This window comes from Bubalus kerabau, chromosome 4, assembly GCF_029407905.1.
Source record: "Bubalus kerabau isolate K-KA32 ecotype Philippines breed swamp buffalo chromosome 4, PCC_UOA_SB_1v2, whole genome shotgun sequence".
Lineage (NCBI taxonomy): Eukaryota > Metazoa > Chordata > Mammalia > Artiodactyla > Bovidae > Bubalus > Bubalus kerabau.
In genome coordinates this window covers 90,433,775-90,449,328 of record NC_073627.1, presented here as the reverse complement: position 1 = coordinate 90,449,328, position 15,554 = coordinate 90,433,775, and the positions used below count along the sequence as shown (strand labels likewise).

General features: G+C 39.1%; 2 protein-coding genes across 4 annotated transcripts in view; one reads left to right on the top strand and one right to left on the bottom strand.

The window, feature by feature from the left end:
* The window catches only part of DENND4C (DENN domain containing 4C), a 119,023-nt gene extending 110,393 nt beyond the window's left edge, over window positions 1-8,630 (top strand). For all 3 annotated transcript variants that reach the window (XM_055577952.1, XM_055577953.1, XM_055577954.1), the window contains 3 exons: window positions 3,557-3,707; window positions 5,227-5,291; window positions 5,512-8,630. In XM_055577952.1, coding sequence (XP_055433927.1) covers window positions 3,557-3,707; window positions 5,227-5,291; window positions 5,512-5,648 — 353 coding nt within the window. In that variant the 3' untranslated portion in view covers window positions 5,649-8,630. The remainder of the gene's footprint in view (window positions 1-3,556; window positions 3,708-5,226; window positions 5,292-5,511) is intronic.
* A 267-nt stretch (window positions 8,631-8,897) lies between these two features.
* Window positions 8,898-13,302, bottom strand: RPS6 (ribosomal protein S6). The gene is made up of 6 exons (XM_055577956.1): window positions 13,148-13,302; window positions 12,517-12,648; window positions 11,780-11,990; window positions 11,475-11,621; window positions 9,129-9,286; window positions 8,898-9,033 (listed from the first exon to the last, which is right to left on the bottom strand). Exons 1-6 carry the CDS (start codon window positions 13,151-13,153, stop codon window positions 8,938-8,940), a joined length of 750 nt encoding a protein of 249 aa, XP_055433931.1. The 5' UTR covers window positions 13,154-13,302; the 3' UTR covers window positions 8,898-8,937.
* Window positions 13,303-15,554: the final 2,252 nt, after the last annotated feature.

Sequence of the window (15,554 nt, the reverse complement as noted above, 5' to 3'; positions counted from 1 at the left end):
ACCTAAAAACTGGGCAGAAGATCTGTCTTAATTAGTTTGGGCTGCTTTTACAAAATAGCACAAACTGAGTAGCTTACTAAAAAGTGTACTTACTATTACTTTATTAGCTTATGAAATTTTTTATTTATCACAGTTCTGGAGGCTTGAAGTCCAACGCCAGGTTGCTGGCCTGGTCAGTGAGGGCCCTCTTCTGGATGGCAGGCTTATTATGCCCGCAGGCAGTACAAGGGATGAGGGATCTCACCGGTGCACCCTTTTTAAGGGGCGCTAAACTAATCCATTCATGAGGACTTTGCCCTCATGCTCTTACCACCCACTGATGGTCTCACCTCCCAATACCATTTAGTAAGCATTCCTTTTCACCATATGAATTTTGGGGTGACACAGACATTTAGATCCTAGCAGGATCCTAAATTGACAGATCTCTAAAAAAGACACGTAAATGGCCAGAAATGAAAGGATGCTCGTTATCACTAAACATCAAGGACGTGTAAGTCAAAACCACAAAGAGATACCACTTCATACTCACTATATTGGCTTTAACCAAAAGGGCAGATACTAAGTTGTGGTGAAGATATAGAGAAATTGGAACCCCAGGTCATTGCTAATTGGGATAAAAAATAGTTCTGTTGCTTTGGCGTAAATAGTTTCACAGTTCCTCAAAATGGTAAACATTTAACCGTATGACACAGCAGTTGCACTCTTAGGTATACACCCAAGAGAAATAAAGGCACACATCCTCATTAAAACTTATACACTGTTTTCAGCAATATTTTTCTTAATATCCAAATAATGGAAGCAATCTAAATGTTCATATTAACTGATAAGTGGATAAAGTATGGTATATCCATACAGTGGAATACTCAGTTCAGTTCAGTCGCTCAGTCGTGTCCGACTCTTTGCGCCCCCGTGAATCGCAGCACGCCAGGCCTCCCTGTCCATCACCAACTCCCGGAGTTCACTCAGACTCACGTCCATCGAGTCAGTGATGCCATCCAGCCATCTCATCCTCTGTCATCCCCTTCTCCTCCTGCCCCCAATCCCTCCCAGCATCAGAGTCTTTTCCAATGAGTCAACTCTTCGCATGAGGTGGCCAAAGCACTGGAGTTTCAGCTTTAGCATCATTCCTTCCAAAGAAATCCCAGGGCTGATCTCCTTCAGAATGGACTGGTTGGATCTCCTTGCAGTCCAAGGGGACTCTCAAGAGTCTTCTCCAACACCACAGTTCAAAAGCATCAATTCTTTGGCACTCAGCTTTTCCAACTCTCACATCCATACAAGACCACTGGAAAAACCATACCCTGGACTAGACGGACCTTTGTTGACAAAGTAACATCTCTGCTTTTGAATATGCTATCTAGGTTGGTCATAACTTTCCTTCCAAGGAGTAAGCGTCTTTTAATTTCATGGCTGCAGTCACCATCTGCAGTGATTTTGGAGCCCAAAAAAATAAAGTCTGACACTGTTCCCACTGTTTCCCCATCTATTTGCCATGAAGTGATGGGACCAGATGCCATGATCTTCGTTTTCTGAATGTTGAGCTTTAAGCCAACTTTTTCACTCTCCTCTTTCATCTTCATCAAGAGGCTTTTTAGTTCCTCTTCATTTTCTGCCATAAGGATGGTGTCATCTGCATATCTGAAGTTATTGATATTTCTCCCAGCAATCTTGATTCCAGCTTGTGCTTCTTCCAGCCCAGCATTTCTCATGATGTACTCTGCATATACGTTAAATAAGCAGGGTGACAATATACAGCCTTGACGTACTCCTTTTCCTATTTGGAACCAGTCTTGTTGTTCCCTGTTCAGTTCTAACTGTTGCTTCCTGACCTGCATACAGATTTCTCAAGAGGCAGGTCAGGTGGTCTGGTATTCCCATCTCTTTGAGAATTTTCCACAGTTTATTGTGATCCACACAGTCAAAGGCTTTGGCATAGTCAATAAAGCAGAAACAGATGTTTTTCTGGAACTCTCTTGCTTTTTCTGTGATCCAGCAGATGTTGGCAATTTGGTCTCTGGTTCCTCTGCCTTTTCTAAAACCAGCTGTGTGGCAATAAAAAGTAGTGAATGCTGATATATTACAAAGTGAATGAATTTTAAAATATTACAGAAGAAGCCAGACACTAGAGTATGATTGCATTTATATGAAACAATCAGAATAGGCAAATCTGTAGAGACAAAATTAGATTAGTGGTTGCCTAGGGCTGGAGGGGGTGGGAAGAGAAGAGAAGTAACTGCTAATAGGTAGATTTCTTTTGAAAGTGATAAAAATGTTCTAAAATTGGTGATGGTTGCACAACTCCATGAATTAAGGAGCAGTGGTAAAGTTGCATATTATCTTTGAGTTGAATGCCCTAAAATCATAGCATACAATGAAAATCAAATCTGTTCAGCAGTAGAAAAACTAGGATTAAAACCCCTATGGGCTTCCCTTGGTGGCTCACTGGTAGAGAATCTGCCTGCCAGTGCAGGAGACACAGGTTCAGTCCTTGGTCTGGGAAGATACCACATGCCACGGAACAGCGCAGCCTGTGTGCCACAAATACTGAGCCTGTGCTCTCGAGCCCGGGAACAAAAACTACGGAGCCCATGTGCTGCATCTGCTGAAGCCCGCGCAGTCAAGAGCCTGTGCTCCATGACAAGAGAAGCCCGTGCACCGTAACTACGGAGTAGCCCATCCTCACTGCAACTGGAAGAAAGCCCAAGCAGCAACAGAGGCCCAGTACAGCCAAAAATAAACAATTTTTAAAAAATGTAAACCCATAGCAGCCAGCATTTCCTCTTGTAACAGAACTTTGCTTTTCTTTGGTTCAACACAAAGGAAATATTACTAGTTACCTTTATTAAGGGGCTGGGTTGTATGCAAATTAAATAGCTTGCTTTATGACAGATGCTCAAAAGGAGGTTGACTGGGCAACTTTTGGATACACAGTTCCATCTCAGCTGATGTGGGTATAATAAAACTGTATGGCTGCTGGGGTTACCTTCAGTATTGAAGTTTAATACTGGAGCTTTTTCTGGGCCAAGCTTACATTGTTGATTTGGTGTATTTGTAATGGTAACTGTGATCCAGTTCAAATATGCCACTGAAGCACTTTTATAATACATGAAATTGGTTTAAGTATTTTTTCTTAGTAATTCAGGAATTACTCTTGTATCAGTTAGGATTACACTCTACTGTATTCAGTAGAAAATGACAGAATCTTAAACAGGTAAAGATTATTCTCTCACATGAAGAATTTATGTAGACACTCCAGGACTGGTACGCAACTCCTGTCATCAGGGGCCTAGACTCCTTATGCTTTGTCTGCTTTTCCATCTGTAAAGATCCATGGTCATAGGATGGCTGCTGGAGTACAAGCTATCACATCCCAGCCTCAAGCACAAAGCCCTTAAGTTCACGAAAAGGTAAAAGGGACAGGCCTCTCCTATCTGAAGAAAGCAAGAAAAATATTTTTTAGCTGGTTACATTACGGCATAATTGTGAAGGTGAAAAGAAATAACTTCTTAAATACATTGAATAAGTGTATTCTTTATTACTGTGTTCATATCGTTAGATTCTGAAAAGAAATCGTCTCTCCTGTCAGAGGAACAACAAGCAACAAGCACTTTAGTAGAAATCATCAGGCAGAGTATTCAACATAATGATGTTCTTAAACCCATCAACCTACTTGCACAACAAATGAAGGGAGATGTGAAAAGACAAAGGTAATAATTCAGTATTTTTTAGTTGATGTCACTGGAAATAATTTCATGATTTTTTTTAAAATTACTTTCAAAACTATCTCCAGTTGTAAAAGAAACACATAACTCATTGTGGAAGATCTGATTCTTTTTTTTTTTTTTTTAGGTAGATAGGAGATTCATATTTTAATTCTCCACTGACATTGATTCTTTTTTAAAGTGCTGCCCAAGTGTATACATTCATACTTCAGCACAAACATAATAAAAATGTCTGAGGAATAGATTAAATTTTAGTAGGTGATACATTCATGTCTAAAATATACTCAGTCTTTGGGAAACACTACTTCTATTCACTGGAAGCCTATAAATATGTTTAGTATCAATGTTAAACATCTACTGCTTGTTCAGGCCATGTCACACAGTTTATCTTGTGGGATGTAAAAAAATATATGAGGAGTAGAAACAACTTAAGAAAATGATGGAAGCAATGAACCACAAAGGATATGGAGCTATCCTGATCCTCTTACTATTTATTATCTGCTAACTTATTTGGATCAGTACTCAACCCAGTCTCAGCCTAAGTGAATTTTGTGATATGCTTCAGAAAAGGGGACATAGTATCTTCTATCAAACAAACAGTGCTTCCACGTGCTCTTCAAGTTTGTAGTCATGGCATCTTTGAAGACAGTCTCAGAAGTAATAGGACAAGAACTCATGATAGAAATCAATAAATCCTTTTATAATTTTAGCAGTTGATATGGAGATTATCTCCTTCACAGGCTAAAGAGTAGCCAGTTACAAGCATCTGATTTAAGGGCAAGGAAAGAATATGAGAAATTATATAGCTTCTGAAGCTTTTAAAGAAAGCTGCATGGAGCATTATCAGAATCAGCATTACAAATTTTTTTTTCTGTGTAAATACATACGTCAGTTCCTAAATTCCCCTTTTTTAACAGCTGAGCCATGAATTTGATTTTTAAGGCTTCATTTGTCTCGCGCTTCTGTTTGCAAATCAGATAAAGGTGATTTTTCCTTTACTGTTGGGTTAAATTACTAGTAAGATACCACACAACCTGTTTGTGTCTAAGGGTTTAGATCCCTAACTTACTTAGAAATTAATTTCTTACTTTGTCATGTAGCAAAAAATTGCTTTTGTAAGTATGAATTAGAAATTAGAATTGAAAGGTATCTATTGCATTACTAAATATCAATAACTTTAAGTTAAAATAAGCCATTTTTGTTTTGAACATGAAGCTTTATGCCCATTAACTTTAAACTTTTTAATTTGAAATAGAAGTTTGCAGGAAATGGCAAAGAAAGTATCTGTGGACCCTTTACCCAGCCTTGGCCAAAGGTGACACCTAACAGCTGTAGTGTAGTCCAACTGTGGCACTGACATGGATGAATACAGAGCCTCATCTTGTTTTAAAGTCTAGTTGACTTACAGTGCTGTTAGTTTCAGGTGTTTCTTTCACCATTTAAAAAAATCTTAGCATATTTTTTATGTTATTTGCCCATTCACTTCAAATATTTTGTTTTATAGGAGTTTATACAGAGAAATCCTCTTCTTATCATTAGTATCTCTTGGAAGAGAGAATATTGATATTGGTAAGTTGGTCAAATGCGGATTACTAAAGGTGGTTTAGTCTTATTCTCATAATTTTAAAAAATTCTAACTGGTATGGGTAAATACTCCATTTGCCTTTTAAAAGATTTCTATCTTTAAATGTGCAGTTTATGTGTATAAAATGATTTGACTACCACTTTTAAATGCATAGCTTTCATCTTATTAACAAATTCCAACTACATTTTTGAAAATATCTTTCAGAGGCTTTTGACAATGAGTATGGACTTGCATACAACAGTCTGTCTCCAGATATTCTTGAAAAGTTGCAGAAAATTGATGCTCCACCAAGTATCAGTGTGGAATGGTGCAGGAAGTGTTTTGGAACGCCTCTCATTTAAATATAACAGATTAGGGCAACAATTGTCTAGATTTTTGACACAGTGCTGGGGGAATAGACTCAATCTGGAGACATTCAAGGTTTTTTCATAATACAAATTGGCGAAAACAGAAATGAACTTAGTCTTGGGACAGTATTTATGATGAAATCATACTGAATCATCTCAGTGTAAAAATGCCATTAAAATGCCCCCAAGGTTTATTGAAGATTTACAATTTCTGAGCTGTTTATATCTGCTGAAAATTGGTATTACCTTTTTCAGTATTTCTAGTAGTTTGATAATGGAAAACCACTCTTGGCATTTTGTTTGTTTGAAGCTGTTGTTTGGGGGAGCGGCAAATTAACATAAACTTGCCTAACCCCCAAACAAATGAAATCTCGATTATAACAGCAACTGTTTGTGTATTGTGTATATATGTGTGGCTGTGTAGGTATCTATTCAGCCATATTGTATTTATTAAAATTCTTAAATTGCATGTTGCAATAGTTTTTTGAAAGGGGTTTCCAACTATTAAAATGACTACTACTAAACTCATATGTAGTCATTTAAGTTCAAAATTACCTGAAAGTCTGATGAAAACTGCCATGCCTTTGACTTCAAAATTAATATATTATTTTTACCCTTCATGCTATATATTAGCTCCCTTAACGGGTTATATTTCAAATATCCAGTTCCTTCATCCTCTTCCCAGTACCATGTTAATTTGCAACAGCTTTAAAATGGAATAAATGAGCCAAATAGTTTAAATGAAATTAGATCAGCATCATAATTTACAAAATTAAAATTCTTGTGTATGTCTTTGGGTCTGAAATTGTTCAGGCACATAAATTGTTGCTATTGTTCACTTTTAAAAACCTGTGGAATAACTTGCACTGCAGAATTCTGTTCTTGTATATTTAGATTGTATGCTTATTTGTGCATTTGTAAATATGGTTTTTTAGGATGAATCAATTAAGTCTTAAAACATTAAAGCTTATTAAGCTTGTTGCTTGTAGGTTTAAGAAAATCATGACCTCACATGCCTCACTGACATTCATGCCTTTCATTAAACCATCCCTTAAGGATAGTAGATTTGTCTTCCTTACCTTTGCATGCATGGTTTGAAAAACCAGTGATTGTGTGTGCTTCCTTTTCTAGTAATTATGCAGATGACTGAATCACAGTTGATAACTATTTCCAGATGGTACAGTTAACATCATACAGTTACTATACCAATCTTCCAAGATTTTAGGGTTATTAAGACCTATGCAGAATCCTTGTTTCAATTTATGGTTAAAGTGCTGAGTGAAAGAACTTTAGAATTCTCATTGCCTTAAAAATGGATCTTTTGCACTGTCTCAGAGTATATTATTTTTTGCAACTTAAAACTTGGTACTAGTTTTAATACTTTTAACACTGCCCCATGGAATTACCTTGCATATAAAAAAAATTGAGGTTGAATAAAGTGAAAACTTCACAAGTTTGCTGTTCTCGTCTCTTACATTTTTAAGGCTCCTGAAATGTGCACAATAATTCAAGTTCTTGTGGTCTTCAGAATTCCAGTATTGTCTGTTTTCCCACTTTAGTTAAAATTATTGAAAACCACAGAAAATTACTTAACAAAACACTTCCCACTAAAAATTACTGATGATGTATTCCTAAATCTTACACATTTAGGAATATTATGAATTTTACAGGAACTATTAATCTAAAAAACATTCATTGTAAAGCTTAGCCTATTTAGAAATAAGACTGATTTGTATTAAAGTTGCTTAAAGGCCTTTTCTAGCACCTACCACTGGGCAATAGAAATTTATAGCAAAAACAAAGACAAAACATCAAATCATTGAGACTTAAATCTAATTAACTTCTGAAAACCCATCTTTCAAAATATGCCAGGTTAGCATTTCCTTACTCTGGTTTTAGATTAACTGCATCAGCTGCATTTTATACATTGATTATAGCAACCTGCATTTTGCAATGTTAAAGTTTTAAATCTACCAGATTTCATGAGCTAGAATGGTTGAGGCCCACCTCATTTATCCACGTTAGGGGACTGTACTCCTTGAAATCAGGGTTGTTCTCATGTTTTATGCATTAGAATCAAACAGCTACTGGGTTAGAATTCTGGATTTATACTAGACCTGCCTGCCTTTTGGCCTGTTACCCTTTAAGACTCTAACTTCTCTGTCAATTGCCAATTGAAGTTTTGTAACTCTTAAGAGTTAAGGGTCCTATACAGCAGAAATTAACAACACTGTAAATCACCTCACTCCAATTTAAAAAAGACCTGTGGATCCCCTCTATGAATCTTGCCCCAAACTACCCAATCATCATCCACTTTTTAGCCAGATCCTTGGGTAATTCTTCTGCACACTCTTAACTGAAGCACTTCTTCAGTCTCTATCTACATGCCAAAGCCACTTTGAAAATTTTACTCACCTGTGTAAATATGTAATTTCCGAAAAGAAGTACCTTTTAAAACCTAACGTACCTTCTTTCAAGACCCTCTCGTTTGTTAAGGGTTTGAATAAAGGTTCTAACTGCAGTAACTATAGAAAGCAGACATGGTACATACAGAAAAAAAAATCACTTTTGGGAATTCCCTGGTGGTCCAGTGGTTAGGAGTATGCTCTGAATGCCACAGGTCTGGGTTCAATCCCTAATCAGGGAGCTAAGATCCTACATCCCATAAACCACACAGTACAAGGTATACTTTCTGTACACATCCTTCATAGATGCAATAGTGTCTAAAAACAGGTACAGTCAAGTCCCTTGGAGAGTGTGAAATGTAATAAAAATGTAAATTCACCTGAGTTGAAAAGGTTTCTGTTAATGTATTAAATCTGCACTGTTTTTAAAAGCTTTGTAAAAACGGTATCCATTAACTGTGTTTGTCACAAGTTACTCTTTTTACATATGACAATGTCCATCTTCACAAAGGCACTTTTCATATATCGTGTAGAAACTACATTCCTTAAAATAAAGGCTGTCAAAGATTAATAGTCCTAAGTCATTTATTTCCTCCATTCTGTCCCATGCCTTGCTGAAAAGTCAATCAATCAATGTAAGAATTCTTAGACACCCACTACTCTGTTCTGGCCATTCTTCCACTATCATATATAGTCTGTTTCTGAATTTGAAGGACTATCACTTTCAAGTATCTCTTGCAGACCTATTCCACTGCTAGATTATACAGTACCTCCTTTTTCATGTTTGCAGACCTTCATTTATCTATTTGATCATCAATTAAAAGTCAAGAAGGGAGAGTTGATGTCTGATCTTATTTATTTGTTACTCTTAGAACATCTCATTTTTGACTGGACTCAGACTTAGAAGTAGAAGCTCTCAGAGACGACAGCCTCCGTCTCTTAGCAATCTGTTCCTGCCGTTTTTCTTTGGCCTCCTGAACAAAACAAAACAAAAAACAAAGTGCAGTTAAAGCTTATCTGGATTAAAAAAATGCAAATCCCATAACTCCTATTTCCCCCTGAGATTTACCTTCATTCTCTTGGCCAAAAGTTTAGCATATTCTGCAGCCTCTTCTTTATTTTTCTTAGTACGCTGTTTCTTCAGAGCAATACGCCGGCGTTTGTGCTGCAGAACTCGTGGAGTCACGAGACGCTGAATCTTGGGTGCTTTAGTCCTAGGTTTCTTACCTAAAAATTTAGATGACTCAATTACTTCCATACCCTTGCTCAACAGAACCCACATTTATATTTTTAAAACATCAGAGATTCAAACTTAGTAGCACATTTAATCCTAATGGCTCACTAAATACCAAGAGTTTGGATATCAAGTTCAAGGTCATACATAAATTTATGTTACTTAGCTGAAAAGATGGATGTCCTATCTTAATTTTTACTACTCACTTTGATATCCCTTCCATAATTACATTGTCTTAGTAGGATATTATGTATCTATACCATAAGACATGTGAACATTACTTTAAAACAGTATTTAATTTGTTATGAAAACTAAGTAAAGCATTAGCTGCATCACTGTCTCACCCACCATGCTTTGAATTCCAAATTGGTTTTCAAATTTCTATTTTCCAAGATAGGAAGGACCTGCTTATCTGCTTATGAGGAGTAAAACCATCAACATTCATTCTATTTTTTTTTGCTGTGCTGTGCTGCTTGTAGGAGCTTAGTTCCCCAACCAGGATTTGAACCTGGGCCACCACAGTAAAAGCAAAGTCCTAACCACTGGACCACCAGCAAACTCCTAGGAGTATCTTCACTGAGCCTGTCTGGATTATAAATCTGCTTCATAGCAGGAGTCTTTTCAGATGTAATGGTTTTAGTTTGTGGACCCCTGTGAGAGCAATGAACACTCCATATAAATAGTCTAAGACTAAATGATCAACTGTCCAGGTTCTGCTAAACGATAAAGGAATTATAAAGAAACAAGAACCATCTTATAAATACTATGAGCTAGCACTTACTAATGTTATTTCCAGGGGTGCAACTACAATTACTTTTTAAAGTGTATGATCTTAATAAGGATAATTGTGTATTTATACCATATCTTCAGCACTTAAAAGAACCTGGCACAGAAAAGGTTTCCAAATACTTGGAATGAGTGACCAATAAGCACTCACCACATGCCAGGTATTAATTAGCTTATTTAAGCCCACAGTCCTGGAAACCAATACCCCAATTTTTTCCAATTTGTCAGGAAAACTCAACCTGAAACTAACATGTTATTTATGATGATGTGTTATGTTGACTAATAAACAATATACCTGCTTAAAATATAAAACACCAAGTTTTCTTGAAAAAACTAAAAACTGGGTTCCCATATGATCCAACAATCTCACTCCAAGGCATATATCCAGACACGACTGTAATTCAGAAAGATACATGCTCCCCTATGTCCATAGCAGCACTATTCATAATAGCCAAGACAGGAAAACAACCTTAATGTCCACCAACAGATGAATGGATGTCATGGATATATACAGTGGAATACTAAACTACAAAAAACGACAGTGTCATTTAACCTAGAGATGATCACACTGAGTGAAGCCACAGTTAAGACAAATACCGTATCACTTACATGTGGATTCCAAAATACAACACAAACTTTACAAAACAGACTCACTGACAGAACAGACTTGTGGTTGCCAAGGGAGGTTGGGTGTGGAGGGATGGATTTGGAGTTAGGGATTCTCAGATGCAAATTATTACACATGGAATAAAGTCCTACTCATATCATAGCACAGCAAACTACATTCAATAACCTGAGATAAATCATAACAGCAAAGATTTTACATATAACTGAATCACTTTGCTGTACAACAAAATTAACTTTAATAAAACATTTTTATAGTAAGTCAACTATACTTCAACATAATAGTTATATATATAATATGTTCCCTGGTATTTTGAATGGTTTTCTAATTCGCAAAACTATCGCTATCCACATTCAGAAGTTAAAGCAACTTACGTTAATGAAAGCATCAACTTAACTTTATCAACTTCGGTAAACAAAAAAATTAAAACCACTGATATGTTAAGAAAGCAAGTGTGTGGGCATGAGAGCATACTCAATCACAATTCCAGACTTTTCTCTTAACCCCAAAGCAATGAACTTAACTGATAGGTTATCTTTGAATGAACTCATAGTGACTCAAAAGCAAATTTTCAAGAAAAATTCTAACACTATAGGGCACTGGTTATAATGAGGATTAATTCCAATTGCATATCTTGACCCTTTTCCACACTAATTTCCTAAAAATGCATATTCTAGGTAAATAGTAGGCAGAGATTGGCTTCCAACATGCATATAGAATGGTACAACCAATGAAATTAAGAAAGCTCTATATTGCATAACCCCTCATACCGTCTTTGTTTAGGGGCTTTCGCACAACATATTGGCGGACATCATCTTCTTTAGAGAGATTGAAAAGTTTGCGGATTCTGCTGGCTCTTTTGGGACCCAGGCGACGAGGCACTGTAGTATCAGTGAGTCCAGGAATATCCTTTTCCCCTAAAAGAAAAAAGTGAACAGATGTTTTTAATTCAACAACTTCCTTACAAACAAGAACCCTAAACTGTTCAGGCATTGCCAAAGCGAAGTCCACTTTCAAAAATAATCAGCTTTAAGTCAGTGTTGACAAAAACAAAACTCCAGAATAAAAAGCTCACCTTTTTTCACGATGACCAAATTGAGAACACTCAGATTGGCATCCACAATGCAACCCCGTACAGATTTGCGCTTTCTCTCTCCAGTCCTCCTTGGTCTGTAACAGGAATGCCCCTTACTCAGTAGCAGGCGAACTCTGCCATGGGTCAAGACACCCTGCTTCATGGGGAAACCCTGCTTATCGTTCCCGCCACTGATTCGGACCACATAACCCTGCAGGAGAACACGATGACAAGTTAAAAACCAAGCACTGTGGCCTCTAAGAAGTACACCCTTAATTCTACTTAGTACCGTTCATTAGGACCGATTTGACACTTTAGTTTCCTCTGGTCACTAAATTTGTCTATACTTCAGTTTCCCAAGTTAGATTAGCAAAATCCTTTCAACCAAGTCATATTTCTAGCCTTTATTTTACCGGAGTTGTTAACTCTTGGGGTAGAAACAGTATGTTTTGAAACCGAAGTATCAAGCAACCACAAATCATAAACAACCTTCTTTGCACTTTTAAAGATCCCTTTGTAGACCTTTAGCTTGCAGGTCAAGAACAATGTATTTTTCATTTGATCTACATAAACATAACCTTGCAAAGTGATAGCGCCACCTTATAAAGTGACATTTGGAACTAACCTAAGGTTGGGAAACAACCCGTGTGAACCCCATTACATTTACCAATTACCAATAGCGTTTACCACCTCTCTTAAGTAGAGCTAACAATTCAACGCGACAGTTCAACTTTTACCTTCCATTCTTCACCCAGAGCGTCAGCAGCAACTTCTGTGGCCATACGCTTCTCGTAGAAGGTACGAAGTTTTCGTTCATCGTCCACTTCAATGAGCTTCTGGCAGCCAGTGGCCGGGAAAGAGATGTTCAGCTAAAAATTACAAACGAGGGGGAAAAGAACTTCATGAAAATAGCAGAACCACTAGAAAAGCTATTCCACAGCAAAAAGCCTTTCCTGTCACCCGCACACAACAGAAAATTATTCACTAAAGGACACGTGCAAGGCGCCACAAACACGGCACTAAAAATAGGACCCATCTTGCAAGGCTTGCGGAATGCCGCCACGGAGAATTACGGTCCACAGCCGTTCACTCTCTCAGATCAAGGAGTCTGACCTACGTGCCGTCAGCTCGGCCGCCTCTATCCTGCCTGGGGGTCAAGTCGCCACCATGGCGCTCCCAGACCAGCGTAGCTCCAGCTGCAATCGCTCGCCATCCGCTCTCCCATGGAGCTCCGGCCCCAGAAGAGCGATCCTTCTCCTGCCTCAGACCCTTCTCCATCCAGGGCCAGGATTTTCGAGCGCAACGACACATCGTAGGGCTTGCTCCACGTTCCACAAGCCTACCCGGACACCCGCCACCAGTTCCTACCTTCATTCTGAAGCGGCCGACAGCCTCCGAGGCGCCACGAAAAAGAGACCCAACTTCCGCTTAGCCCAGGTCACATAGGCTCTTCCAGTTCTCGCGAGATGTGCAGACGCCTGGTATAGTGGAAGTGAGTATTGGTAGGCAGTACTTCCGGGGTGGGGCTAATCAGCGGTTAGGCGATGAGAGTCGGTGGGCGGTGCGTACGAGGCGGCACAGGTTTAGTACGGAAGATTAGTTTTTCTACTGCTTGTTCTTTCCCGTATGATTTTGGGTTAGGAAGCAGTTCTGCTCGGTCCCAGACACTGCTTCTGATGATACCAAGGAGGCGGGATCGGAGTTCGACTGTCCTGCGCTCTCCTGTACCTCAGGCTCCATCCGAAGATTTCCAGTTTAGGAGCGTGCCCTACCCTGGTTCCGGTCTTGAAAAATTGTGGTTTGATTTTTCTTAAATACTTGATCACCCACGTCCTTTAACCGCTTTGCAGTCATCGTTCTGTCACATGCGTGAGTGCGAAGTTCCTTGGGTCGAGTCCGACTCTTGGGACCTCATGGAATGAAGCCCTCCAGGCTCCTCTGTCCATGTGATTCTTCAGGCAAGAATACTGGAGTGTGTTGCCATGCCCTCCCCCAGATAATCTCCCGACCCAGGGATGGAACCCGCGTCCCTTCTGTCTCCTGGATTGGCAGGCGGGTTCTTTACCACTAGCGCCACCTGCAGTTCTATCACAGAATGATGCATTCAGCCAGCGTTTCTTGGAAGCCAGTTAACCATAGTTACTCCTAGTCCCGGTGTAGAGCCTCTCTGCTTTCTGCCTTTTTTCTGCGATCTTTTTAAAACGCAAAGTTCTGTCACTCCATTGTTGGAGATGCACAATTTATTTCCCACTACAATTAAATACTTTCCAAACTTCTTAACCTACTTTCATATATTTTTCACAGTCAAAAACTCAGCTTTTGCCATTTGTTAATGCCATGCAAGGCTTTCAGCTTCCATGTCCTTCTTAAGAGAAGCCTTTCCTGACCACACAACCGGAAATTGTATTCCTCTCCTCTAGTGTAGCACTTTTTCCTTTATCAGTTCAGCTCAGTCGCTCAGTCGTGTCCGACTCTTTGCGACCCCATGAATTGCAGCACACCAGGCCTCCCTGTCCATCACCAACTCCCGGAGTTCACCCAGACTCACGTCCATCAAGTCAGTGATGCCATCCAGCCATCTCATCCTCTGTCATCCCCTTCTCCTCCTGCCCCCAATCCCTCCCAGCATCAGAGTCTTTTCCAATGAGTCAACTCTTCGCATGAGGTGGCCAAAGTACTGGAGTTTCAGCTTTAGCATCATTCCTTCCAAAGAAATCCCAGGGCTGATCTCCTTCAGAATGGACTGGTTGGATCTCCTTGCAGTCCAAGGGACTCTCAAGAGTCTTCTCCAACACCACAGTTCAAAAGCATCAGTTCTTCGGCGCTCAGCCTTCTTCACAGTCCAACTCTCACGTCCATACATGACCACAGGAAAAACCATAGCCTTGACTAGACGAACCTTTGTTGGCAAAGTAATGTCTCTGCTTTTGAATATGCTGTCTAGGTTGGTCATAACTTTTCTTCCAAGGAGTAAGCGTCTTTTAATTTCATGGCTGCAGTCACCATCTACAGTGATTTTGGAGCCCAAAAAAAATAAAGTCTGACACTGTTTCCACTGTTTCCCCATCTATTTCCCATGAAGTGATGGGACCGGATGCCATGATCTTTGTTTTCTGAATGTTGAGCTTTAAGCCAACTTTTTCATTCTCCACTTTCACTTTCATCAAGAGCTTTTTAGTTCCTCTTCACTTTCTGCCATAAGGGTGGTGTCATCTGCATATCTGAGGTTATTGATATTTCTCCCAGCAATCTTGATTCCAGCTTGTGCTGCTTCCAGTCCAGCGTTTCTCATGATGTATTCTGCATATAAGTTAAATAAGCAGGGTGACAATATACAGCCTTGATGTACTCCTTTCCCAATTTGGAACCAGTCTGTTGTTCCCTGTCCAGTTCTAACTGTTGCTTCCTGACCTTCATACAAATTTCTCAAGAGGCAGATCAGGTGGTCTGGTATTCCCATCTCTTTCAGAATTTTCCACAGATTATTGTGATCCACACAGTCAAAGGCTTTGGCATAGTCAATAAAGCAGAAATAGATGTTTTTCTGGAACTCTCTTGGTTTTTCTTTGATCCAGCGGATGTTGGCAATTTGATCTCTGGTTCCTGTGCCTTTTCTAAAACCAGCTTGAACATCAGGAATTTCACGGTTCTCATATTGCTGCAGCCTGGCTTGGAGAATTTTGAGCATTACTTTACTAGCATGTGAGATGAGTGCAATTGTGCGGTAGTTTGAATATTCTTTGGCATTGCCTTTCTTTGGGATTGGAATGAAAAC